The 23,108-nt window shown below is 61.7% G+C and overlaps 1 protein-coding gene across 2 annotated transcripts; it reads left to right on the top strand.

The window, feature by feature from the left end:
- Nucleotides 1-4,563: 4,563 nt before the first annotated feature.
- Nucleotides 4,564-22,925, top strand: CDC42BPG (CDC42 binding protein kinase gamma). Of its 2 annotated transcripts, none has more exons than XM_055580879.1 (37): nt 4,564-4,792; nt 7,308-7,399; nt 7,488-7,571; nt 7,912-8,007; nt 8,437-8,585; nt 9,081-9,174; nt 9,388-9,588; nt 9,713-9,958; nt 10,296-10,375; nt 11,197-11,294; nt 11,382-11,462; nt 11,761-11,852; nt 11,953-12,132; nt 12,548-12,640; nt 12,785-12,909; nt 12,988-13,060; nt 13,265-13,371; nt 13,458-13,572; nt 13,789-13,937; nt 14,018-14,106; nt 14,342-14,394; nt 14,482-14,562; nt 14,665-14,724; nt 15,015-15,120; nt 15,392-15,525; nt 15,615-15,754; nt 15,855-15,936; nt 16,545-16,761; nt 17,640-17,702; nt 17,823-18,422; nt 19,433-19,530; nt 19,758-19,842; nt 19,948-20,068; nt 20,194-20,314; nt 20,441-20,564; nt 20,683-20,771; nt 21,716-22,925. In XM_055580879.1, exons 1-37 carry the CDS (start codon nt 4,633-4,635, stop codon nt 21,770-21,772), a joined length of 4,635 nt encoding a protein of 1,544 aa, XP_055436854.1. In that variant the 5' UTR covers nt 4,564-4,632; the 3' UTR covers nt 21,773-22,925. The 2 variants fall into 2 exon arrangements, with proteins under 2 accessions (XP_055436854.1, XP_055436855.1); XM_055580880.1 differs by having other exon boundaries at nt 20,686-20,771.
- Nucleotides 22,926-23,108: the final 183 nt, after the last annotated feature.

The raw sequence follows: 23,108 nt of genomic DNA on the forward strand, positions 1-23,108 counted from the left end.
TACCTGGAGGGTCCATGTGAGAGCAATAAACTGTTTTTCTGCTCTTTAATAAAAAGATGAACCATGAATCCCACCCAGTGCCAGCCTCTTACCTCACAGGGACTGGTCTGAGGATGTGCCCAAGGCCACCCTTGAGACTGTGAGAGGATTAGGCAGCCCACCCATCCATCTAGCACTTTAGGGCAGACAGAAAGTAAAGTCGCTCAGTCGTGATTCTGCAACTCCATGGACTATAGCCTACCAGGCTCCTCCGTCCATGGGATTTTCCAGGCAATAGTACTGGAGTGGGTTGCCATTTCCTTCTCCAGGGGATCTTCCCGACCTGGGGATTGAACCGGGGTCTCCTGCATTGCAGACAGACACTTTACCCTCTGAGCCATCAGGGAAGCCTTTGAACAGGCAGGAGTTCAGATCCCAGCTCTGCCACTTGCTGGGGTTCATCTGTCCTCTCCAAGTCTGTTTCTTCAGGCGCTGAAGGCAGACAGTGACCCTTGCTTCCCAGAGGAAGGGCCCATGGATGCCTAACTTGAGTGGCCGCCTTTCCTGAGCACCTCGGGGAGGCTGATGAGGGTGGGAGTGAGGGTGCAAGGAGCCCAACACCCCACCCAATTCCCAGAACAAAGCAGGCAGGACCCACCCTTCCCTGAAGCAGCTCCCAGACTCGGTGGCGTCCAAGGGCCAGAGTAGGTGGTGGCTGAGGGGGCTTGGGCCTGGCTTCCTGTGCGCCCAGAAGGATTGATAATTAGAAAACCACATGGGGCTGCAGCCGCTGTGGCTGAGGGGCGTGGGAGCCCCTGTGGCGTGTAGGAGCAGCACAGAGAAGGTTTTTGGAAGAAAAGCCAGGATGATGAAATCACCATATGTCCACCCATTTGGAGTGTGGACGTTTCAAAGGATACACCCCTGTTGTGCTGGGGTGGGCGGGGGAGTGGGCCTGTGAGGCTGCCAAGGACTTGCTTGTGGACTGGGGACCCTCAACCCCACCGTTTGCATCAGCCCGTCCCTCCAAGGCACCCTAGCAAACACACTTTTTTTTCCGAGGGTGGTGTTGGCCGGGGGTGGGGGGGTGGGGGGTGGGCGTTGGTGCGTGGAGGCTTGTGGGATCTTAGTTCCGCGACCAGGGATTAAACTCGTGCCATCAGCAGTGAAAGCCCGGAGTCCTAACCACTGGACCACCAGGAATACACACAATTTAAGTAAAACGCAGAGTTCTGAGCAGCTGTGAAACTACATGAGCTCCCAACCCTCCAAACAGGTTTGTCCTAGAAAGACAAGCCCTAGCCGCCACTGGAGGGCGCTCCCAGTACCACTGGCCGCCCATACCTGAGCTGGAGCCGTTCTCTGCAGAGCACAGAGAGGGAGACTCAGAGAGAAGGAAATCACTCAACAGTAGGCAGGGCTACAGGATCCCAAGGCTGCCCCTCCTTGTTCTCTGGCTCCTGGGCCAGGAGAGGGCGCTGCACTTCCGGTGTGGCCAAGGGCAGGGGTAGCTTGCCATTCTAGTTACCTGCGGGGCATCTGCTGAGAGGCGCTTCTGGGGGTAGGGCTGGGAGAGGCTCATATCAGTCACCAAGCTGGACCTTGGCCTTGGGGGAAAAGGGTGCCACAGATCAGGGTTGGGAGGCCTAAAAAGTGGGTGCGGATGTGAGCCGGAACCCTGCCTTGTGTCTGGGCCCCTCCCAGACCCAGAGGGCTATGCTCTGTGGGGATCAGAAAACCGGGGTTCCCTGCCACTCGTTTGCACTGGGTTCTGTCTTCGTCCTCTTGGGGCCCTCCCTTATCCGAACCGTCCCTTCTGCCAGGCGAAGGTCATTAAACTGACAGTTTCCTTTTCTAACCATTTAAGACCCTTCTCAGAAGCCTACATGCATCAAGTCCAGTGCAGGCTGGCCTTTACTGTCCCCTGTCCCCAGAGTCTGAGTGCCACACACTGCCCTTATGCTGGCAGGCACTGGCCTAGGCCTGGAACCTGGGTAAAGAGCACCAGCTGCCACTCACCTCCCCAGCCTCAAGATAGCAATCTGTTAATGAGGGAGGGCATTACTAACTCCTTCCTCTGGCAGGGCCCTAGTGAAGATAACAGATCTACATTCACTTTGAAATGCTAAGAAGCACCATAGGAATGCAAGGTCTGCTGCCCCCAGGGCTGAATGAGAGCTAATGCCAGCACTCCGATGCCAAGGGCACTCAGAGGGGAGGGAGGTTATGTGGGGAACAGGTGGCCCTGCACGAGGCAGTGACCAGAGTGTCGGAGATGGCAGAGGTCTCCTGCTCAGACTCCCACCTCTGTGGAGCACCCACCTGCTGGGCCAGGGTCCTTGCCACACACAGGGTCAGAGAACAGATCTGCTGGGCAAAGTGGGCCCATGTGCCAGAGCTGTTTCTGACAGCAAGGGAGGACTGGCTGCTTGTTGAGGCCAGAAGAGGGGTTCAGACACAGAATGAGTCCTGAGGGGCATTCTGGCCTTACAACTGCAAAGGAATGGACAGAGTCAGACCCGACCCCCTTTCATGGACAAGGAAACTGAAGCTTGAAACAAAGATGTGACAAAAAAGCAAATTACAGGACCAAATAGAACCAGGTACCTGATGGGCGGGGAGTCCCCAGTGCCAGTCCCCATGAACACCCCAGCAGAACTCAGGTTTTGCTGTCTGGGGCTCAGTTTTTCCCTCTGCTGTACTGTGGGGATAGAGTCTGAAGTGCTGGGGGATGGACTTGTTTGAGAACTTGGCTTTCAGAGAGGCTAAAGGTCACAGAGGGAGTGAGCTAGACCCAGAGGCCTCACCTCACGCTGGCCCTTGAGTGCTGACCCTGAGGGCCATAGTGGGGGTGCGGAGATCAAGGTGTCCAAAAGGGGTCAGAGGAGGATTGGCCCTTCTTCCACCCAGGACCCTCGCCCTGTGTGTTCAGTTCAGTCACTCAGTCGTGCCCACCTCTTTGCGACCCCATGGACTGCAGCACACCAGGCTTCCCTGTCCATCATCAACTCCCGGATCTTACTCAAACTCATGTCCATCGAGTTGGTGATGCCATCGTCCCCTTCTCCTCCCACCTTCAATCTTTCCCAGCATCATGTCTTACTCCCCAGGAAATGGAACGTGGTCCTGTCATGAGCACGGGGCCCTCCTCTGGTCTCTGGCTCCCCCCTGTGGCTACAGAGGGTGAGAACCCTTCCTGGGAGCCCTTCCCCGGCCCTGGCCTTTAAGGAAGCCTAGCCTGCCTTAGGTAAGAGCCAGGAGTGCTCAACACGGCCTCCGATCCTTGTTCCCTGCCCCGTCCCAGGAGACACAGAGTCAATGACAGCATCCCCAGATTTGGGTTTGAATCCTGGCTTCCCTTCCCCCACCTGACTGACTTGGGAGAGACAGAGCATTGCACAGACCTTGGCCCTGCCCCAGGGCAGGTCTCTGAGCAGAGCAAATGGGAGACTGCGAAGGAACCCCCACTGTGTGCTACCGGGGATGTTCAGTCCAGCTCCACAGACCTTCACAGATCGGTTCCCCGCTCAACATGGAGAAACCGAGGAGGCAGGCAAATCTCCAAAGAGATCTTTTAAAGGAAGAATTTGTTGTCTGAAGCCACTAAAATGCCCCACCCCTTGATCCCTCCTCTTGGACAGCCCCGTGTCCCCATGGCGTCTAGCCCAGCCCAGCTGGAGACAGCTGGGCAGAAGTCAGAAATATCCCCGGACAGTCCGACCCTCCCCTCTCCCACCTCCTCCAGCCCAGCCTCGACCTCTCCTTGGCCCTCGTCCTCACGTTCCAGGCGGGCCGCCCAAGCTTAAAAAGCTATGGTGACGTTACCAGGCCAACTCCACTCCAGGATCTAGCTTTGGGGCTTCCTCACCCCTCAGTCCCTCAATTCCCTTTCGTCTTTCCCAAGCCTGTGCGTCATCTGCCAAATGGGTGGAAGCATCCTTGCCTCACCTACCCGTCTCCCAGGTCGGCCGTAACGATACAAACAAAATGAAATCAGAAACTAGCCAGGGGGGTGGGGGGTATGCCAAGAGGCCGGCATCCCAGGGAGGGAGCGGACTACAACTCCCATCCGGCTTCGGGGCCGCAGGCGTCCCCAGCCCCTCTCTCCTCGCTGAGAGGGCAGGCTCTCCGGAGAGGCTGCCCCTGCCCCAGGGGGCGAGGGGAGCTGCAGTGCCCTGGGCACCCCCCACCTAGTAGGACAGGCGCCGGCGAGGGCCCCGGGGGGGCTGGGGCTGGGGCCGCGAGAGGACCGGGTTCCCGTCCGGGATGTGATGGGACCCCCCCCCCCACCCCTCCCCTACCCCTCTCCTTGCTCCGCCCCGCCCAGGAGTTACTCTTCGGGGCCCGCCCCCCCACTTCCTGGCCGGGAGCTGGCCCCGCCCCCGCGCGCCTCCGCCCTCCCACCTTCACCTCCAGTCCCGTCTCCCATTGGCCCGGGCACACCTGCCCGTCCGTCGGGGGGCGGGGCGGAGGGTGGGGAGCGGCGTCCAGGTGAGGGCGCGCGGGCGGCAGCGGAGGACGGTGACAGCGGGGAGGGCGGGAGGGTGGGGGGAGGACTCGCGGACCGACCCGCGGACTGATCGACGGACGGACCGACGGGCGGGCATGCGAGCGGTTCGACTCTAGCCCGGGCTTGGAGCTCCGGCCGCAGCCATGGAGCGGCGGCTGCGCGCGCTGGAGCGGCTGGCGCGGGGCGAGGCCGGCGGCGGCCCGGGGCTCGACGGCCTCCTGGATCTGCTGCTGGGGCTGCACCACGAGCTCAGCAGCGCCCCCCTGCGGCGGGAGCGCAATGTGGCGCAGTTCCTGAGCTGGGGTGAGTGGCCCGGGCGGGACCGTGGGGGGCGGGGGCGGGTGGGAGTTGCACAGAGGGACACCCCGAAGGGAGCCTCTGCCTCCGTGCTCCCTGCTCGCAGACCCTCCTGTGAGGAGCCGCACTCTCTCAGGCGCCCCCACCCCATCCTAGATGACCTGCATTGGCCCTGATACGTGCCACCGGACCCCCACCCTCCGGCCCTTTTCTTCACCTGCGTACTTCACCGTCATTCAGATTCACCCACACACTCGTTCCCACTCCCAGAACCTGGCACGTGGGCCCCACACACATCACACACAGACACACAGAAACTTGGTGCCAGGTGGAGACTCCAGACACATGTACACAACACAGGCTCACACAGTCACCTCAGGACCGGTGAGAACAGACTCTCACATGGAGACCCTTGTGCACGGGACTCACTGACACGTACGTTTTCTCTGGCTCCCACCTTCCACGGACACACTGAAACACACGTTCAGCTCCTGGAGGGACCCAGGGAGCCCTGCCGACCACCCCACCCATGCTGGCTCTGATACACGCTTGCCTACATCCACTCACAGCTCTTTAGCATCCCCCACTCCCACCACACACAAACAAACATACACACACACACTTACACTTACCCACACACAGGACCATCCAAGACTGGGCCCAGGTACCCTTTGTGGGCAAGCGGCTGACCAGGCCTCCTGAGGGCTGTGCCCCAGGCTGGGGAAGGGGGCCAGGCTGGAGGTGGGTCTGCACCCTTCCTGGGGTTGACTCACCTGAGTCACCAGGAGTGGCTGGCCTCAGATGACCCTGAAGCCAGTGCCAGCCCCCAGGGCTCTCTAGTTACACCTGGTGGGGCCATGGGGGAAGGCCGCCAGGGCCTGGCTCGAAGGGTGGGGTGAGGTGAGTGTGTGCCCAGTGGGTGACCAGCATTCCTGGTATGCCTGAGCTCTGGGCAGGCGCGAGGCCTGGCCTGGCATGGTTGGGGGCCTGTGAGACATGCCCCAGGCCTGCCTCTAGGCGGAGGGCGGTCAGAGGGCCCTTGGCTCTGCTGCCCACCTCTCTCCCCGGGACTCCTGCACCCTGTGTGTGTGTGTCTGACCGTGTTGTCATCACCCCCGTGATGCCCACGTGCTCCTCCCTGCCCGCCTCTGGCACCTTCGCCGTGGACCCCGGCGTGGGGGCCTGTCTGTTGACATCTCCTGAGGTAATTCGCAGGGTGGTGACTCACTCTGCTCCTGCCTCAACTTGTCCCTGCTCCCGCCCAGAGCCCCCATCCCTGCAGCGTGGCGAGGGGACTGGGCAGCCTGTCTTGGGGGCCTGGGTCCTCCTGGCTCTGGGCCCCAGGCTTTGGCTCCCATCTGGTCAATGGGTAGCTGCCCCCACCTCAGGTTCCCCCTTGGAGGCCTGCAGCTGCTCCTCCCCAGCTACACACACAGACCCAGGAAAGAGACAATTTATTTCTGTAATGAGGTTTCCACACCACCCCTGCTGCGGGGGTTCTGCCTGATAAACCTGTGGAGCAGCTCTCTGTCCCGCCCACAGACCTGCCCAGTTGGCAGGGAGTGTACCTGCTGGCAGGGGGAAACTGAGGCAGGGAGCCTAGACCATAGCGCCCTTGACCCCAGCTGCTCCCCCTCACCTCCCTAAGTCTCCAGGCCCCAATTTCCTCCCCCAGGCATGGGGCTCCTCCAGGCCTGGGAAGGGCCAGGGAGTGGCTGGAGATGTCCTTTCGGGGAGTGTCTGGGGCGGTAAGGAGGAGGTGCTTGGCCAGGTACAGGCCGCGTCCAGAGAGGGAGGCAGGGTTCAGAGTCATAGGGCTTCTCAGGCCTGGAGGAGATCCCGAGTGCTCACGCCCTCAGGTGCCAGCATCAGGTGCCAGAAAAGGTGTCTTGGCCCTGTTGTTGAGTCTTGTGTGAACCCAGGCAGACCTCTCTGTACCTCCGGACCAAGGAGACCCCTCTCGGGGAGCACAGAGCCTGCCCTCCCAGAGCCCCGCAGAGCAGTGCCCTACCTGCCCTCCAGGGCAGCCCCAGGCCTCACTCCACCCAGGTACCTCTGTGCCTACAAGGGACCCACAGCTCCTTGGTGGCATAGAAGCCTCTCCAGGGACAAGGAATGTTGCCAGTCCAGTTTCCCAAGACAGGCTCTGGCCTGGTCCTGCTCAGGGGCCAAGGACTGCAGGCTGGGGGGTGGGAATGGTATCCCCATCATTCCAGGGTGACCTGACCCGTCAGGGTCAGCCCCCAGGCAGGGGAGGACTACAAATCCCATCAGCCCCTGGGACAGATGCCACCTGGGAACTGTGGATTCAGGGAGATCCAGGGGCCAGGTGGTCAGCAGAGCCAGCACCGCACCTTCCGTGCTTCCTGATCGTGGCTGAATGGGCTGCAGCTCCTGTCAACCCCCTGGCCAGAGGCCATCGCTGGGGAGGTCATCCCTGCCCTGGCCTCGTGGGAGGGCAGGTGAGATGGAGCCGGGGCCCTCCACACAGGCTCTCTGAGCCCCACTCTCTGTCCCTCAGTCAGTCCCTTCGTAGCAAAGGTGAAAGAGCTGCGGCTGCAGAGAGACGACTTTGAGATCTTGAAAGTGATCGGCCGAGGGGCCTTCGGGGAGGTGAGCAGATGGCCCTGGAGTTGGTGGGGGGGAGGAAAAGGTGTTTGCCCCCAGACCGGCGTAACCCCGGTGCTCTCTGTGGCCTCAGGTTGCTGTGGTGAGGCAGAGGGACAGTGGGCAGATTTTTGCCATGAAAATGCTGCACAAGTGGGAGATGCTGAAGCGGGCCGAGGTCAGTGTTGGGTCCGGGGGGACTTGGGGTCCCTGCAGGGGGGAGTCTACAGGCTTCTGAGACCTGCAGGGGGAGTGGCCGGGCATGGCTGCCAAACAGGCAGAGGATCCACCCCCAGAAGCATGGGTTCCTCCCATCCCTTCCGCACAAGAAGCCTTTCTTAGTAAAAGGAGGGTTGTTCTATTTTTCTTATGATAACACTGAGGCTCAGGCTAACACAGGCGACCTTGATCCCCATTCCTAGCCTTACTGAGTTTTCCTCCATCCCCTGAACGGGCAAGGTGGGGTTCCTGGGCTCTGATCCCAACCCCCCCCACCCCGTTTCCCCAAACTGTTACAGACGGCCTGTTTCCGGGAGGAGCGGGATGTTCTGGTGAAGGGGGACAGCCGCTGGGTGACCGCTCTGCATTATGCTTTCCAAGATGAGGAGTATCTGGTGAGGATGCCCAGAAAGCTGGAGGGGCGTGGTGGTGGTGGTTCACTGGCTCAGTTGTGTTCGACTCTTTGCAACCCCATGGGCTGCAGCATGCCAGGCTTCCCTGTCCTTCACTAGCTCCCGGGGTCTGCTCAGACTCATGTCCATTGAGTCAGTGATGCCATCCCTGGGGACAAAGGAGAAGACCTTTGGGGGCCAGAAGCTCTGGTCCAAGGAGAGATAGACCCCTCCTCCTGGGTCCAAGAAACTTCTACTCCCCACCAGCTCAGGCCTGGAGCCTCTTGCCTGAGCCTTGGCTGAGAGCTGGCTGCCCCAGAGCTGCTGGGAGACACGGCCCTGCCTTTCCAGAGCCCTGCGGGACCCCTGTGAGGTGTGCGGGAGACAGCTGCCCCCCTATCTGATTCTTGCCCCCCACCCACCACCATCTAGTACCTGGTGATGGATTACTACGCTGGAGGGGACCTCCTCACTCTGCTGAGCCGCTTTGAAGACCGCCTCCCACCCGAGCTGGCCCAGTTCTACCTGGCTGAGATGGTGCTGGCCATCCACTCGCTGCATCAGTTGGGCTATGTCCACAGGTGGGGCCCCCAAAGCCCCTGCTGTCTTTGCCAGCCTCTCTTGACAGCTCTGAGGACAGCTGAGCATATATGTGCCAAATCCTGTGCTGGGTGCTTCGTATGCAGAGAACCTGTGACTCTTCCCACCCCAAAAGTTGTGTCATGGGAGCTACCATCGTCCCATTTTATAGATGAGCAAGTCAGGGCTTAGCATGGGTAAGCACCTGGCTCGCGGTGACTCGGCCAGTGGGTGACACTGGGGGAGTCTGGCTCCTGTGTCCCCCACGGCACACTCAGCTGCCTCCAAGGGTCCCTCTCCCCAGCTTAACCATCTTCTTCCTTCTTGGGAGCCAGGAGGCCCGACCACCATCCTTCCCCTCTTCACACGCCAACACATGCAGGAACAAAGTGTGAGCATACACACATTGGTGTGTGCACGCGCACGCACTCACACACCCAGCTATGTGCCTAAATGCATATCCACACTCACAGATCATGCTCCCTGCCCTCCCCCAGGGATGTCAAGCCAGACAATATCCTGCTGGACATGAACGGGCACATCCGCTTGGCCGACTTTGGCTCCTGCCTACGTCTCAACAACAGTGGCATGGTAAGAACCCCACCCCACGTGGGACAGAGGATACCCGGCTGGGAGAGTTCCCAGGGGAGCAGGAGGCACCAGGCCTGGTGCGAGCGGCATTAGACTCCCAGGGGAAGGAAGGGCTAAGCCTAGGACCCAGGTGGGGGCACTGGGCCCGTCCAGCCCTGGGGGATGGGGGAGCTGGGCTCAAATGCGAGGCCGTCTCTGTGGCGCCACCCACAGGTGGACTCATCGGTGGCGGTGGGGACACCCGACTACATCTCCCCTGAGATCCTGCAGGCCATGGAGGAGGGCAAGGGCCACTATGGCCCACAGTGCGACTGGTGGTCCCTGGGGGTCTGTGCCTATGAGCTGCTCTTCGGGGAGACGCCCTTCTATGCTGAATCTCTGGTGGAAACCTACGGCAAGATCATGAACCACGAGGTCTGGCCGCCAGGCCCTGGGATTCTGGGTGGGCCATGGGACTCCTGAGGCTGTGAGGTTGGAGATGCCCTGGGTGGGGGTAGGATTCCAGACACTCACCTGCACCCGTCCCCCGGGACCTCAGGACCACCTGCAGTTCCCTGACGTGCCTGACGTGCCAGCCAGTGCCCAAGACCTGATCCGCCAGCTGCTGTGCCACCAGGAGGCGCGTCTGGGCCGCAGAGGGCTGGACGACTTCCGGAACCACCCCTTCTTTGAAGGCGTGGACTGGGAGAGGCTGGCGACCAGCACTGCCCCCTATATCCCCGAGCTGCGCGGGCCCATGGACACCTCCAACTTCGATGTGGACGACGACACCCTCAACCATCCAGTGAGTGGAGGGACCCACAGCAGCAGTGGCTGCGGGACCCTCCCCTGCCCCGCAAAGTTCCCCAAAGCAGTTGCTGGGCTGGGGATGGGAGGCCCATGGGAGTTATGGTTCACCTGGGCTGGTTCACCTGCACTGAAGTGGATTGTGCCAAGTGAAGGATCTTTGACCACGTGTCATCCTGTCATCCAGACATCCTACAAGAAGACTCCCGGCAGCACCTGTGCAGCCAGAACCTCAAAGACTTGTGGGAGTTGTAGTCTTTTGAGAGCTCCTGGGTCTCGAACCTCCACCTGGAGCTGTACTTCTTACTCTGACTCTCCTTCCCCACTTTCTGCAGGGAACCCTGCCGCCACCCTCCCATGGGACCTTCTTAGGCCACCACCTGCCATTCGTGGGCTTCACCTACACCTCAGGCAGGTGAGTAGTCCTCACACACCTGGAGGGCTGCCTGGCCTGGAGAACACTGGGAGCGCAGCCCATCAGGACCCCGGGAAAGTGACTGAATGCCCCACCTGTATCCACATGAGACAGATGCTCGGGAAGTGTGCTCTGAGCCCCCAGTAGGACAACCCTTCATGTCCTCAAGGTCCTGGTGAGGCCATGACCCCTATGGGTTCTGCCCCAGTATTTGTTCCTCATGGGACCCTCCATGGCAGGCTGGGTGTGTCGTGGACTCAGAGCCAGAGATCTAGTGCTGCTCGCTGAGCCTCACTTTGTACCTCTGTAAAATGGGTAGATACTCTCAGCCCAGTTCCACTTGTAAGGCTGGCCTGAGACTGCAGCGAGGCCCTGGGGGAGTGGGAACTGTGAAGTATAAGCAGATGCCTCTGATCTTTATTCATGGAGTGCTCCCTATGTCCTGGGCCCATACCACTGAGTTCTCTTGACAGCCCTTGCAAGAGCCCCTAGCGTCACCTCCCTTTTCCTGTGGGGAAACTGAGACCTTGATACATTAGGTTATTGTTCAAGGTCACACACACAATAAGGGCCAGGGCTGTGGAACCAGGGCCCAGGGGACTCGGGAACCATTGTCCTGGCCGCCACCCATGGTACCTGCCTGGGGCCTCCTAAGGGCAAGGTGTGCTCTCCTCTGTCTCTCTTCCCAGCCCAGAGCCCAGACTTGGGTACAGAGCTGGTGCGCAGTGGGCATTTCTTAGATGAATGAGTGTTGGATGCAGAAAGATGGAGGAGGCTGGGGGATGGTTCTCTGCCAACTTGTGTTGCTCTGCTCTCCCCAGTCCCGGCCCTGAGAGCAGCTCTGAGCAGTTGGCTCCCCTGGAGCGGAAGCTCCGCTGTCTGGAGCAGGAGAAGCTGGAGCTCAGCCGGAAGCTCCAAGGTATGGGTGCCATCAGGGCCTGGGCAGGGTGGGTTTGCCCCGCCGCAGGACAAGCTCCTCAACATTACGGGTGTCCCCACACTGCAGAGGCTCTGCAGACCCCCTCGGACCACCGGGAGCTGGAGCAGCTGCGGAAGGAAATGCAGACTCTACAGGACAGGCTGTCAGGTACCCCGCCCCCAGCACCTCGTCTCTTCCCCTCTCCCCTCACCTTGGGGGCTGAGCTGGTTTCCCAGCACACCTGAGTCCAACCTGGGTTCCAGTCCTGTCCCTGGGTCTGTACGTGCTGTGTGATCTTAAGGAAATATCTTAAAATCTCTAAGTCTGTGTGTAGAAAATGGGCCGAAGAGATCCACCCCCTGCCCCTCTGCCCCGAACCAAGCTGGGGTGAGGGTTCCATGAGACACTGCAGGTAGAGCTCTTGGCTGAGGCTGTACGTGCAGGTCTCAGTGACAATTCCTGGCAGAGACGCTGGGGGACAGCAAGGCAGACGGGTGTCCGGCTGGCAGCCCAGGCCAGGACAGTGACCTGCGGCAGGAGAGAGACCAGCTCCTCCAGGTGGGGTGTGGTGAGATGGGTGAGTGGCCCAGGGCTGGATGCTAAGGAGGACCATGCCCTAACTTCTGGCTGGCCTTCCCCTCGCCCACCTGGACCCCAGGAGCTGGCCGAGGCTCGGGCGGGGCAGCAGGCACAGGCGCGGGAGCTTCGAGAGGCCAAGGGGCGGCAGGAGGAGCTGCTCCGGAAGCTGCAGGAGGCCCAGGAAAGAGAGGCGGCCATGGCCAACCAGACCCAAGCCCTGAACTCCCAGCTGGAGGAAGCCCACGATGCCCAGAGCAGGGTGAGTGATGGGGTGGGTGGGGACAGCAACAGCGCCCTGCCCTCATGACGCCTGATGTGGTGGGAGGAAGCCTGGGGAGCTTGGTTTGAGGTGCTAGAAACACCAAATGCCTTGCATGCCCAATGTGGCTGGCTGAGGCCTGAGCAAGGGAGCAGGTGGGGTGGGCAGGGGTCTACCCCTTCTACTCCTACTGCGGCCAGCAAAGCCCGAGAATCTGGAGCAAAGTCAAGAGTTAGGGTGGACAAGGACTTCCGTAGTGGTCCAGTGCCTATGACCATGCTTCCAATGCAGGGGGCACAGGTTCAATCCCTGGTCAGGGAACTAAGATCCCACATGCCATAGGGAGCGGCCACAAAAAAAAAAAAGAGTTGGGGTGGACAGGGTCAGCATTGGCTGACTCTGCACCCCATCCCAGCTGCAAGCTCAGGTGGCCGCCCTGAAGCGAGAGGTGACTCAGCTCCAGAGGCAGCGGGAACGAAGCCCGGAGAAGGCGTCTCCCCAGGTCAAGGTGGTGAGGCCTTACCCTCTCCCCAGTGTCATTTCTCTTATCCTGACCCCATTCAGGGTCTATCAGGGCCAGGCCCCAGGGGTAGACTAGGTCATGGACCCCTAGTCTTGGACCCCTGCCCTGACCCCTTTCCACACCCTCTAGACCTTCCACACCGCCTCTGAGACCAACGGCACGGGGTCGCCTGAGGGTGGTGGGCCCCAGGAGACACAGCTGAAGCAGGAGGTGGCCGCGCTGCGTCCACAGCTGGAGCAGGCCCACTGCCAGGGGTGAGCTGGGCAGCCGGGGCAGGGGACAGGGTGGGGGCCCGAGCTGGGGGGTCACCGAGTCTTCCTTCTCCCCTGCAGACCAAGCGGCAAGGAGGAGGTGCTGTGCCGGCTGCAGGAGGAGAACCGGCGGCTGAGCCAGGAGCAGGAGCGGGTGAGCAGTGCAGACGGAGGGTCGGAGAGACCCGGTGGTGGGGGAACAGGCAGGGAGCCAGCTGAGCGGGTGGGCACAGCCGCCAGGGATGTGGGCCAGATGGGGTGGGTGAGCCAGGCTGGACATGGGCAGGCTCAGGGCTGGGGGCTGATCCCCACTTCCCTCGTGGCTCATCTGTGTCTCTTGAATCTCCTTCCCTCCCAGCTCATGGAAGAGCTGGAGCGGGAACAGCAGAGCAAGCAAAGGCTGGAAGGTGAGCGGCGGGAGACGGAAAGCAACTGGGAGGCCCAGATCGCCGACATCCTCAGCTGGTGGGTGCCTGGGGACTGGGGGCGGGGGCTGGGCCCTGGCAGCGCTGAGGGTGTAGCCTCTGACCCTGAGCCCTCTTCCTGATCAGGGTGAATGATGAGAAGGTGTCAAGAGGCTACCTGCAGGCCCTGGCCACCAAGATGGCTGAAGAGCTGGAGTCCTTGCGGAACGTGGGCACCCAGACTCTCCCTTCCCGGCCGCTGGTGAGCCCCAGGGACACCCGGAGGGAGGGGTGCTGGGAGCCGCACTCCGCAGGTAGGGACACTGAGCTCACGGAAGATCAGGGACTTGCCTAAGCTTCCGCCCGGCCCGCAGCAGAGGCGGGGCTTTGAGCCTGGCCAGGTGGTGTGGGGGTGGGGGGGCCCTCGGTGGCAACCCGACCCTGGGGGCATTGCACGTTGACGCCCCCTGGCCACCAGGACCACCAGTGGAAGGCACGAAGGCTGCAGAAGATGGAGGCGTCAGCCAGGCTGGGGCTGCAGTCAGCACTGGAGGCCGAGATCCGGGCTAAGCAGGGCCTGCAGGAGCGGCTGACGCAGGCGCAGGAGGCCCAGCTGCGGGCTGAGAGGTGAGGGCAGGGGCTGGTGCGGCGAGGGGCCCAGGACGCAGGCGGAGGCCTGTGGCGAGCACCCATGCGGTTCTCCCCAGCCGTCTGCAGGAGGCCGAGAAGCGGCACCAGGCCTTGCAGCAGGAGCTGGCAGCCCTGCGGGAGGAGCTGCGGGTGCGTGGGCCGCCGGGTGAGTAGCCGAGCGCACACCTGTCTGTCCCGGAGCAAGACCTCCTCTCCAGGTCCCCAGGGGGATCAGCCTGGCTCTGCTGCCTAACCCGCTGTCTGTTAGCTAGTGCTTACTGAGCCCCCGCTGTATGCACCCGCTCCTTCCCCGCCTGCAGCCTCTCCCCTGGTTTGTAAGGAACAGGTGTTAACCGCACAGGGACCCCATGGCCCCCATGACACGTGCCCTCTGTTTGCAGACACCAAGGCTTCAAACTCCCTGATTCCCTTCCTGTCCTTCCGGAGCTCAGAGGTAAGAACGGGTGCAGGGCTGGCCAGGGAGGACCCCCGGGAAGGACACAGGCAGCGGCCTTGATTCCGCCCCTGTGCCGTTCCCCAGAAGGATTCCGCCAAAGATGCAGGCACCTCCGGAGAGGCATCGGAGCTGAGGCCGGAGGGCCGCCGCAGCCTGCGGCTGGGGGTGAGCACAGGCAGGAGACCCATGGCGGGGCGGTGGGGGGCCTGGGCCTTGGGGGTGGGGGGGCCGGACCCCACCCTCTCCCTGTGCTCGGCTCCCCTGCAGGCTGTGTTCCCCAGGACGCCTGCTGCCACCACACCCCCTGCAGAAAGTCCCCCTGCAAAGGTCAGTGCCCAGTGGGGCGGGGCAGGGGCACCAAGCCATTCTGCCGGGTTTTCGAGGTCCCGCTTGGGGTTCCTCCCACCCCCCACCCCGTGCCGGCAGACCGCGATGGGAATGGTGACGGTGGCACTGAGTTTTGAGTATGGCCAGATCCCCACGGAGCGCTGAGTTCACACTGCCACCTGGCTCATTCGGTGGTCTTGCCTGAATCTCGGGTGGCCTGGGGGAGGTGGGGGGCTCGGGGGCCTTGGGTGAGGGTCAGACATGGGTAATGGGCCTGTCCCCCTCGCCAGCCCGGCTCACACACGCTGCGTCCCTGGAGCTTCCCATCCCCCACTAAGTGTCTCCGCTGCACCTCGCTGATGCTGGGCCTGGGCCGCCAGGGCCTGGGCTGTGACGGTGAGACCCTCAGCCCCCCAGCTCACCAGCCTCCCCTGCGCCAGCCACAGCCCCCGGGTGGGGGGAGGGGAAGCAGCCCCCATCCTGCCACATCAGGCGCCCCCCACCCCCGTCAACATTTCCCACTGCTCAGTTTTTTCTTCTCTCCCTTCACGGGGAACTGGTGACGGCTCCGGGCCGTGACAGCCTGTGGGGCGCTGGGCTGGGGCTGCCTAGGGTCCCCGCTCCTCAGCGGTCCCCGCCTGCCTCATGGCTCCTCCTTTCCCCACAGTTTGCGGCTACTTCTGTCACCCGACTTGTGCCCCACAGGCCCCCCCCTGTCCTGTGCCCCCTGCCCTCCTCCACACGGCCCTGGGAGTGCACCCTGAAACGGGCACGGGCACCGCCTACGAGGGCTTCCTGTCGGTGAGCTGGCGCTGGGGGAGGGGAGAGCGGGCGGGCGGGCAGGCGGCCGGGGCCCGGTTGGACCTCCGTGCCTGCCTGCCTTCCCCCAGGTGCCACGGCCCTCGGGTGTCCGGCGGGGCTGGCAGCGAGTGTTCGCCGCCCTCAGCGACTCACGCCTGCTGCTCTTTGATGCCCCAGACCCGAAGCTCAGCCCGGCCAGCGGGGCCCTCCTGCAGGCTCTGGATCTGAGGTGGGTGCCAGGCCATGGTTTGGGGCAGGGGTGGGGGGCAAGTGGGTCAAGGGGGCAGCTGGGGCCAGCAGACCTCTGACCTGCTCCGTGAACCTCCCAGGGACCCTCAGTTCTCAGCTGCCCCTGTCCTGGCCCCTGATGTTATCCACGCCCAATCCAAGGACCTGCCTCGCATCTTTAGGGTGAGTTCAGGCATGGAATGGGCCAGACCTCTGTCTGCCTGTGTGGTGGACCCACTCCAGTTGCTCTTCTCCAACACCATGGCTGCCCCCTTCATCCTGCCCCCCCGCCTCCACGGGGATGGCTACAGGAGCCTCCATTCCTGTCTGTGTGGCTACACGTCACCCCACAGTGCAGAGTTTTCCATACGTGAAGCTGGCTGTGCCCGGCCTTGTTTAGGGCCCTGCCGGCTCCCTGCCCGTCCCTGACCTTGAACACTCCTGGTTACTCCACTCGTCCCCCAGGCTCCAACAGAAACATCTCTTCCCCTGGGAGTTCGTCTCTCATGCTTAGCCTGGGTGAGCGGGCCCCACCCTGTGTTCCCGCGAGGCCCTGTCCTGTCCTCTCGGTGACACTGGTCCCAGGGCTCTGGAGTTGTCCCCGTGCTTGTCTGACCACCCCCCCCCCCCAACCCTTGGCTTATCACCTGCTGCCAGCCAGCGCCTGACATTGCGCTGGGCAGGCCCACCTGGTGCTCCAGGGCCTCAGCGATGGACAGAGGGACAGGAGGAAGGAGAGCTGGCTGCTGGCGCTCTGCCCTCCAGCCTGGGTGCCCCCTCTCTGCCCGTAGGTGACAGCCTCTCAGCTGACCGTGCCGCCTGCCACATGTACCGTGCTGCTGCTGGCGGAGAGCGAGGGCGAGCGGGAGCGCTGGCTGCAGGTGCTGGGTGAGCTGCAGCGGCTGCTGCTGGACGCGCGGCCCCGGCCCCGGCCCGTGTACACCCTCAAGGAGGCCTACGACAACGGGCTGCCGCTGCTGCCCCACGCACTCTGCGCCGCCATCGTTGGTGAGCCTCATGCAGAGGGGGCACCGGCCTGCTGCGGTCACTCAGGCCGCTGTCACTGCCCAGTCCCTGCAGCCCAGGGCAGTGAACCCTCTTGCACACGTGTCCTCCTCACCACTCCTCTGGGCATGGTTGTGAGGGACCTGGGCTGGGGTGGGGTGCCTAGCTTCTGCCCCTCCATTTCTCTGCACCTCCCTTTCTGCTTAAGAATCGCGAGTGAGCGTAAAGACCCAAGGCTTTAGTAAGAGATAAAGGAGGTTCCCCTCCAGGCTGTCAGCAGCCACCTGGTGACTGGGGAGCCTCACACTGTCCACTGTGGGACTGCTGTGTTCACCCAGGAGCCTGGTGCACAGCAGGGCCTCTGAACCAGACCACTGGGGAACAGGAGAGGAGGCTCCCTGGCCACCCCCGGCAGCTGGGGCTGGGGCTTCTCCCTGCCGTCACTCAGGACAGAGCCACGGGAGACAGGGCTCGCATCCTCCAAGTCCCCTGTGTCAGCTTGGAGCCAGGGGACAAGGGCGTTTATTGAGCAGAGGTGGCTGTGAGCTTAACGCTCACTCTGCGATGCTTCATCTCTTTGCAGCCTCACAGCAGCTCTGTGAGAAAGGTACCATTATCAACCCCGTTTTACCAAGGCTGCAAGAGATGACGTGACTTACCCCAGATCCCACAGCTCAGGGTGGGAGAGGCCTCTCATCCTGACTCCTGGCCCCCGTGGCCCTTCCCCATTAGAGCCAGTCTGGACTCAGGGACAGAAGGGTCCAGGAACAGTGGGATTGTCCTTTCTGAGTCCTTGGCAGGGGCAGGCAGACTGCCCAATCTCCCGCCTCTAGATGGGCCTTCTGACCCCTGACCCCTGATCCCCTCCTTCCCTCCTCCAGACCAGGAACGGCTTGCTCTGGGCACCGAGGAAGGGCTGTTTGTGATCCACCTGCATAGTAACGGTACCCGCCGGCCGGGCCAGGGTGGGCATGGGTGGAGTCAGCCCCCAGGGACAGAGGAGGCTGGGCCCCGGGCACCCCTCACCCACCTGCTGGTGACACTCTCCCTTGCCAACCCCGCAGACATCTTCCAGGTGGGCGAGTGCCGGCGGGTGCAGCGGCTGGCCGTGAGCCCCGCTGCGGGCCTTCTGGTCGCTCTGTGTGGCCGAGGCCCCAGCGTGCGCCTCTTTGCCCTGGCAGAGCTGGAGAACGTGGAGGCAGCCAGCGCCAAGATCCCCGAGTCTCGAGGCTGCCAGGCCCTGGCGGCCGGGCGCATCCTGCAGGCCCGCACCCCCGTGCTCTGTGTGGCGGTCAAGCGCCAGGTGCTCTGCTACCAGCTGGGCCCAGGTCCAGGGCCCTGGCAGCGCCGCATCCGTGAGCTGCAGGCACCAGCGCCCGTGCAGAGCCTGGGGCTCCTGGGCGATCGGCTGTGCGTGGGTGCAGCTGGCACCTTCGCCCTCTACCCGCTGCTTAACGAGGCAGCACCTTTAGCGCTAGGTGCCGGTCTTGTGCCTGAGGAGCTGCCCCCGTCCCGCGGGGGCCTGGGCGAGGCCCTGGGCGCCGTGGAGCTCAGCCTCAGTGAGTTCCTGCTGCTCTTCACCACCGCCGGGGTCTACGTGGACAGCGCTGGCCGCAAGTCTCGCATGCAAGAGCTGCTGTGGCCAGCAGCGCCCACGGGCTGGGGTGAGGCCTGTGGAGGGCCAGGCTGGGTAGGACCTGGTATCAGAGGAAGACAGGGTCCTGCCCAAATTCCTGAGTTTGGATTTGGAGGCCAGTATGTGCCCTCCTGCCTGACAGACCCTTGGTGGCTTGTATGGGATCTTCCTTCATCTTCCTCTTGCACGGGACCTTGCTTTCATTCAAGCTCTTCCCCTGCCTGAACTACTGTCCTCTTTGTAACTGGCCGCCTCTTCAGTTTGCAAGTCCAGCCCCAGGGTCTAGAGCTAGTGGGCCCTCCATAAATGACCCCCATGATTGTTGTCAATATCGTTACCGCTTTTACACTCCTCCCCCGCACCATCGGTCCTTTGCTCCTTTTTGCTCCCCCACCTCCATTCAGATCTCTGCCCTGACTCTCAGCACCTTCTTATTACAATGACTGGTTTAGTACATGGGGGGTCTGCAGTGCTTCATCGCATTCAGCACGCAGCCCAGGCAAGCACCCCCCAGGGGCTATAATGTTTGGAGGAATGAATGAGTGAACAGGGCATCAGGGGAGCCTCAAACGTCCACAGGTAGCTGAGGTGTTGGGCTACAGGCTGGAAGAGAGGGACAATGCTCCTTTCACAGTCGCCCTTCTGGGGTGGGGCCTGCGGGTTGGGTGTAGCACAGACACTTGGTGTGTAGGCGTTGGATGCAGACTGCCCGGGGCCAGTTCCCAGCTCTCACTCAGCACAAAGTGAGACTTAGCTCTGGGGTTTCCGTCATCTGTAAGTTAGGGACGATAACATTACCTGCCTAGAGTTGTTTGACAATTAAAGGAGGAAAAATACAAGCAGGCCTGACATGGCTTAGAGTGAGTGCTCCCTGTTCCTTATCTCTGACTTGCTGTGGAGCTTGGGTGGGGCAACCCAGAGAGTCTCCAGGAGGACCTTTGGTGGGGTGTGGAAGTTACAGTGCCCTACGATACAGCCCAGAGAGGTGCCTGACTTGCCTGGGGCTGCACAGCACAGTGTCCTACCCTGGTTATGCAGGTTATGCAGCCCCCTACCTGACAGTGTTCAGCGAGAATGCCATCGATGTGTTTGATGTGAGGAGGGCAGAATGGGTCCAGACCGTGCCACTCAGGAAGGTGAGTGCGGGGACTTCCCTGATCGCCCAGTAGCTAAGACTCTGCGCTCCCAGTGCAAGAGGCTTGGGTTCAATCCCTAGTCAGGGAACTAGATCCCACATGCTGCAACTCAGATCCAATGCAGTGAAATTAATTAAAATTTAAAAAGTGAGGCCTGCCCAGGCCCCTGGGGCTGGACTGGGGTGCGGTTGGATAACATGGTGTGACCTCTGTGCCTGCTGCCTCAGGTGCGACCCCTGAACCCAGAGGGCTCCCTGTTCCTCTTTGGTACCGAGAAGGTCCGCCTGACCTACCTCAGGAACCCGCTGGCAGGTGAGGGAGTGTGGAGGTGGGAGGAAGGGGTTGTGACCCTGAGCACCAGCTGACTGGGGCCGTGGGGCCTTGGGAGCACCGCCCAGCTCTCTGCTTCTCTGGCAGAGAAGGACGAGTTCGACATCCCCAACCTCACGGACAACAGCCGGCGCCAGCTCTTCCGCACCAAGAGCAAGCGCCGCTTCTTCTTCCGCGTGTCGGAGGAGCAGCGGCAGCAGCAGCGCAGGTGCGCCTGTGCGCCGTGCGGTGGGTGGGCGGGGCCTCCCGCTTTGGGGGCGGGGCGAATCCAAGCCTCGCCTTCCTGGGGAGGTGTCACCTTTGCCCCGCACGTCCCTTCCCCTACCCCCACAGGGAGATGCTGAAGGACCCTTTCGTGCGCTCCAAGCTCATCTCAACACCCACCAACTTCAACCACCTGGTGCACGTGGGCCCTGATGACGGGAGACCCAGCGCCAGGGACCTGCCCCCGGTGGTGAGTTATGAGTCCTCTGGAGCCCATCAGCAGCCTCTCCTTACCTGGGTCCCTGGACCTCCACACGTCCAGGCCACGTGCAGTTCATGTGACCCGGTCCCAGCCCTTCGCGCTGTCCCCTAACAGGCTGCGGAAGTGAAGGGACGAGGTGCCCGCGGCTCTGGCCCGCAGCGGCCCCACAGCTTCTCCGAGGCCTCGCGGCGCCCAGTCTCCATGGGCAGTGACGGCCTCGCAAAAGACGCAGACCCCAGTAAGGACAGCCTCACCGCCTCCACTACCTCTGCGTCCCTCCCCTATGTTTCCACCCTCTTTGGACGCTTCAAATCTGACCCTGGATTTTCGTCCCCTCGCTCATCCTGCTCCTGGAGCAGTGAAGAGGAAGCCTTGGACATCTCTGTCCAGCGAGTCTGTGTCCTGCCCCCAGGGATCTCTGAGCCCTGCAGTCTCCCTGATACAGGTGAGTCTCCCCCAGCTCAGAGTCAGGCCCTTCTGTCTCGTGCTGGGAGCTGAGGCCAGAGAACAAGCTGAGCCTACACCTGCCTTGGATGCTAAGAGATGCTGACTCCCTCTGTCTAACCCCTTAGTGGGTTCCACTTGCCTGGAAGCAGGTCAGCCTAGGCCTGACTGTCTTGGCTCTGACGGTCTCAGCATTGTGGCCCCAGGTGACATGCCCAGCCTCCCTAAGCTTGTCTCACCTGTAAAATGAGGTTATCGTTATGAGAACTTTGTGAGGTGAAGATACCTGAGCACGATGCCTGGAACAAAAGCAGAGCACCACAGAAAGGGAGTTCTTGGAATTCTGAGCACAGGCCCAGCCTGTGGGCAGGAGGTCAGGGGAGGGAGCAGTCCACTCTGGCTGGGGACCTGGAGGATCTAAGATTTGGGAAGTCACCCCCTCCCCCTCCAGTTCTGTCTCCATCTGCCACCCCCACCGCAGCCACAGCAGGCCACTCGAAGCCCTGGGGCCCGCCGTGTTCTCGCACACCTCCAGGCCCTTACCCCTGCCATCCGCCCTGCTCCTCTTGGAATGCCCTTTCCGGTCCTCCACCTGATTAAGACTCAGGCCATGCTCAAGGCTCTTCACCGACATCACCTTCTCCAAAGGCCACCTGGCTGCCTGGTCATGTGGTCACTGCCTCCCTGGGGCCAGTGCCGCCTCTGGCACCCTCCTCCCTCCACCCTGTCCTTGTCGATCCTGCTGTGCTCTAGTTTTCCTATGAGGTCCTTGATTGCGAGGGTCAAGTTTGTCTTCTGCCTGGAGTAAAGCCTATTTGTTGATTGAATGTAGAATGAGCGAATGAATGGATGGGTCCTGGGAAAGCCTCTGAGAAGTGCTGACCTGATGAGAGAGGAGTCCTGCCTTCCTCTTTCAACCCTGACTCCGTTTCTTTCCCCCTCCAGGTCTCAGAACGACCCCGGAGCCTCCCCCCAGCCCCTGAATCTGAGAGCTCCCCTTGATGTCCTCTGGCAGGGCCCAACTCCCAGTCCCAGGACCCAGAGAGACATGAGGGAGCAAAGAGCTTGAGGAATGCCAAACTCCGGCTGGTCCGGGACATGTGGAAATTGGACTCAGGGAGGGTCTGGGCTGGGCAGCCGTGGCCTGGGTTTCCAGGCCCCTGCGGGCGGGATAGGGGTGGGGGTCTGACTCCCAGCCCTCATCCTGCCCTTCCCTCTGCTCGCAACCCCAACCTGTGCTAGCCACGAGGAATAGGGTGGCCCCCTCCTGTTCTGGGGGCCCCTCTGCCCCATCGTCCAGGGGTGATTGTGCCAAAGTTCTCATCTCCAGGGCCAAGCCCCAGGAGGCCTATGAGAGTCCGGATGTGGGACAGAGAAAGGCTGGACCCCTGGGAGCAAGCTGGGGTCTTGGCTGTGGACTAAAGCCCAGCAAGGCCAAGTAGGGGCATATCCCAGACTCCACTCAGGGGCAGGGTAGGAAAGACAGACTCTGATCAAGAGGCCAAGGTAGAGAAGGAGAGAGGATGTCGGTGAAGGTGGTGAGAGAGGCACAAGGGGGGAAAGGAAGTGCAGGAGGAGAGGATAGTGATTGGAAGGAGGTTGAGAGCCAGCCAGAGGAGAAGGAGAAGGAGAGAAGGGTAAAGGACAAGCAATGGAGAAGAGAGAGGCCAAAGGAGAGGGCTGGAGGGAGTGGGAGCTGGGAGAGCACAAGCCCAGGCCCCTTCTCTCTGCAGGGAGGCAGTGGGGCTGGAAGAGGGAGGGGCCCCAAGAGCCAGCTAGCATCCATTAGTCATCTAATCCGTCCAGGAGGAAGCAGACTCCCAGTCAGGGGTGGGATGGGGGGTATTTATAAGGGCTACTTGGTGAGAGGTGGGCACCCTTTGGGTCTCCAGGCACACTCTGGCCCTTCCCAGAAAGGGGACGGGTCCTTTTTCTCAAAGCTTTAACCACCTGTGTATTAGGGGATCATAGGAGCATTTTATTATTGATCACAGTCATTATTATTTTATTATATTACTATTTTTATTAAACGTCCCCCTACGGTTGAGTAGGGGGCAAAATAAGTATTTATCTTCTCAAATGCCATATGCCCGGGAGGGATCAACCCTGACGCTCTGTGAGGCAGTAAGAACCAATAAAAACAGCTTTGTAAGCTGCTGGCCTCCCCGCCTGGATCTGTCTTCCTGGGGTTCAGAAAACAGAGGGATCGGGGAGGAGGGAGGGGATCAGGGACAGTTAAAGACCAGGTTGTCTTTTTGTGTCTTCACAAATCAGATGATGTTCACACGGGGGGTGGAAATGAGAGTTTAAGAGTGAAGGGACAGGGACTTCCCTGGTG

The sequence above is a fragment of the Bubalus kerabau genome, chromosome 5 (assembly GCF_029407905.1).
Source record: "Bubalus kerabau isolate K-KA32 ecotype Philippines breed swamp buffalo chromosome 5, PCC_UOA_SB_1v2, whole genome shotgun sequence".
Lineage (NCBI taxonomy): Eukaryota > Metazoa > Chordata > Mammalia > Artiodactyla > Bovidae > Bubalus > Bubalus kerabau.

Bases quoted from the DNA above. Each gene is read 5' to 3' on its own strand.
- CDC42BPG (XM_055580879.1), top strand. From the start codon at position 4,633: ATGGAGCGGCGGCTGCGCGCGCTGGAGCGGCTGGCGCGGGGCGAGGCC. The intron at 7,572-7,911 runs GTCAGTGTTGGG...AAACTGTTACAG, and splicing joins AGATGCTGAAGCGGGCCGAG to ACGGCCTGTTTCCGGGAGGA. The intron at 15,755-15,854 runs GTGGGTGCCAGG...TGAACCTCCCAG, and splicing joins CTGCAGGCTCTGGATCTGAG to GGACCCTCAGTTCTCAGCTG.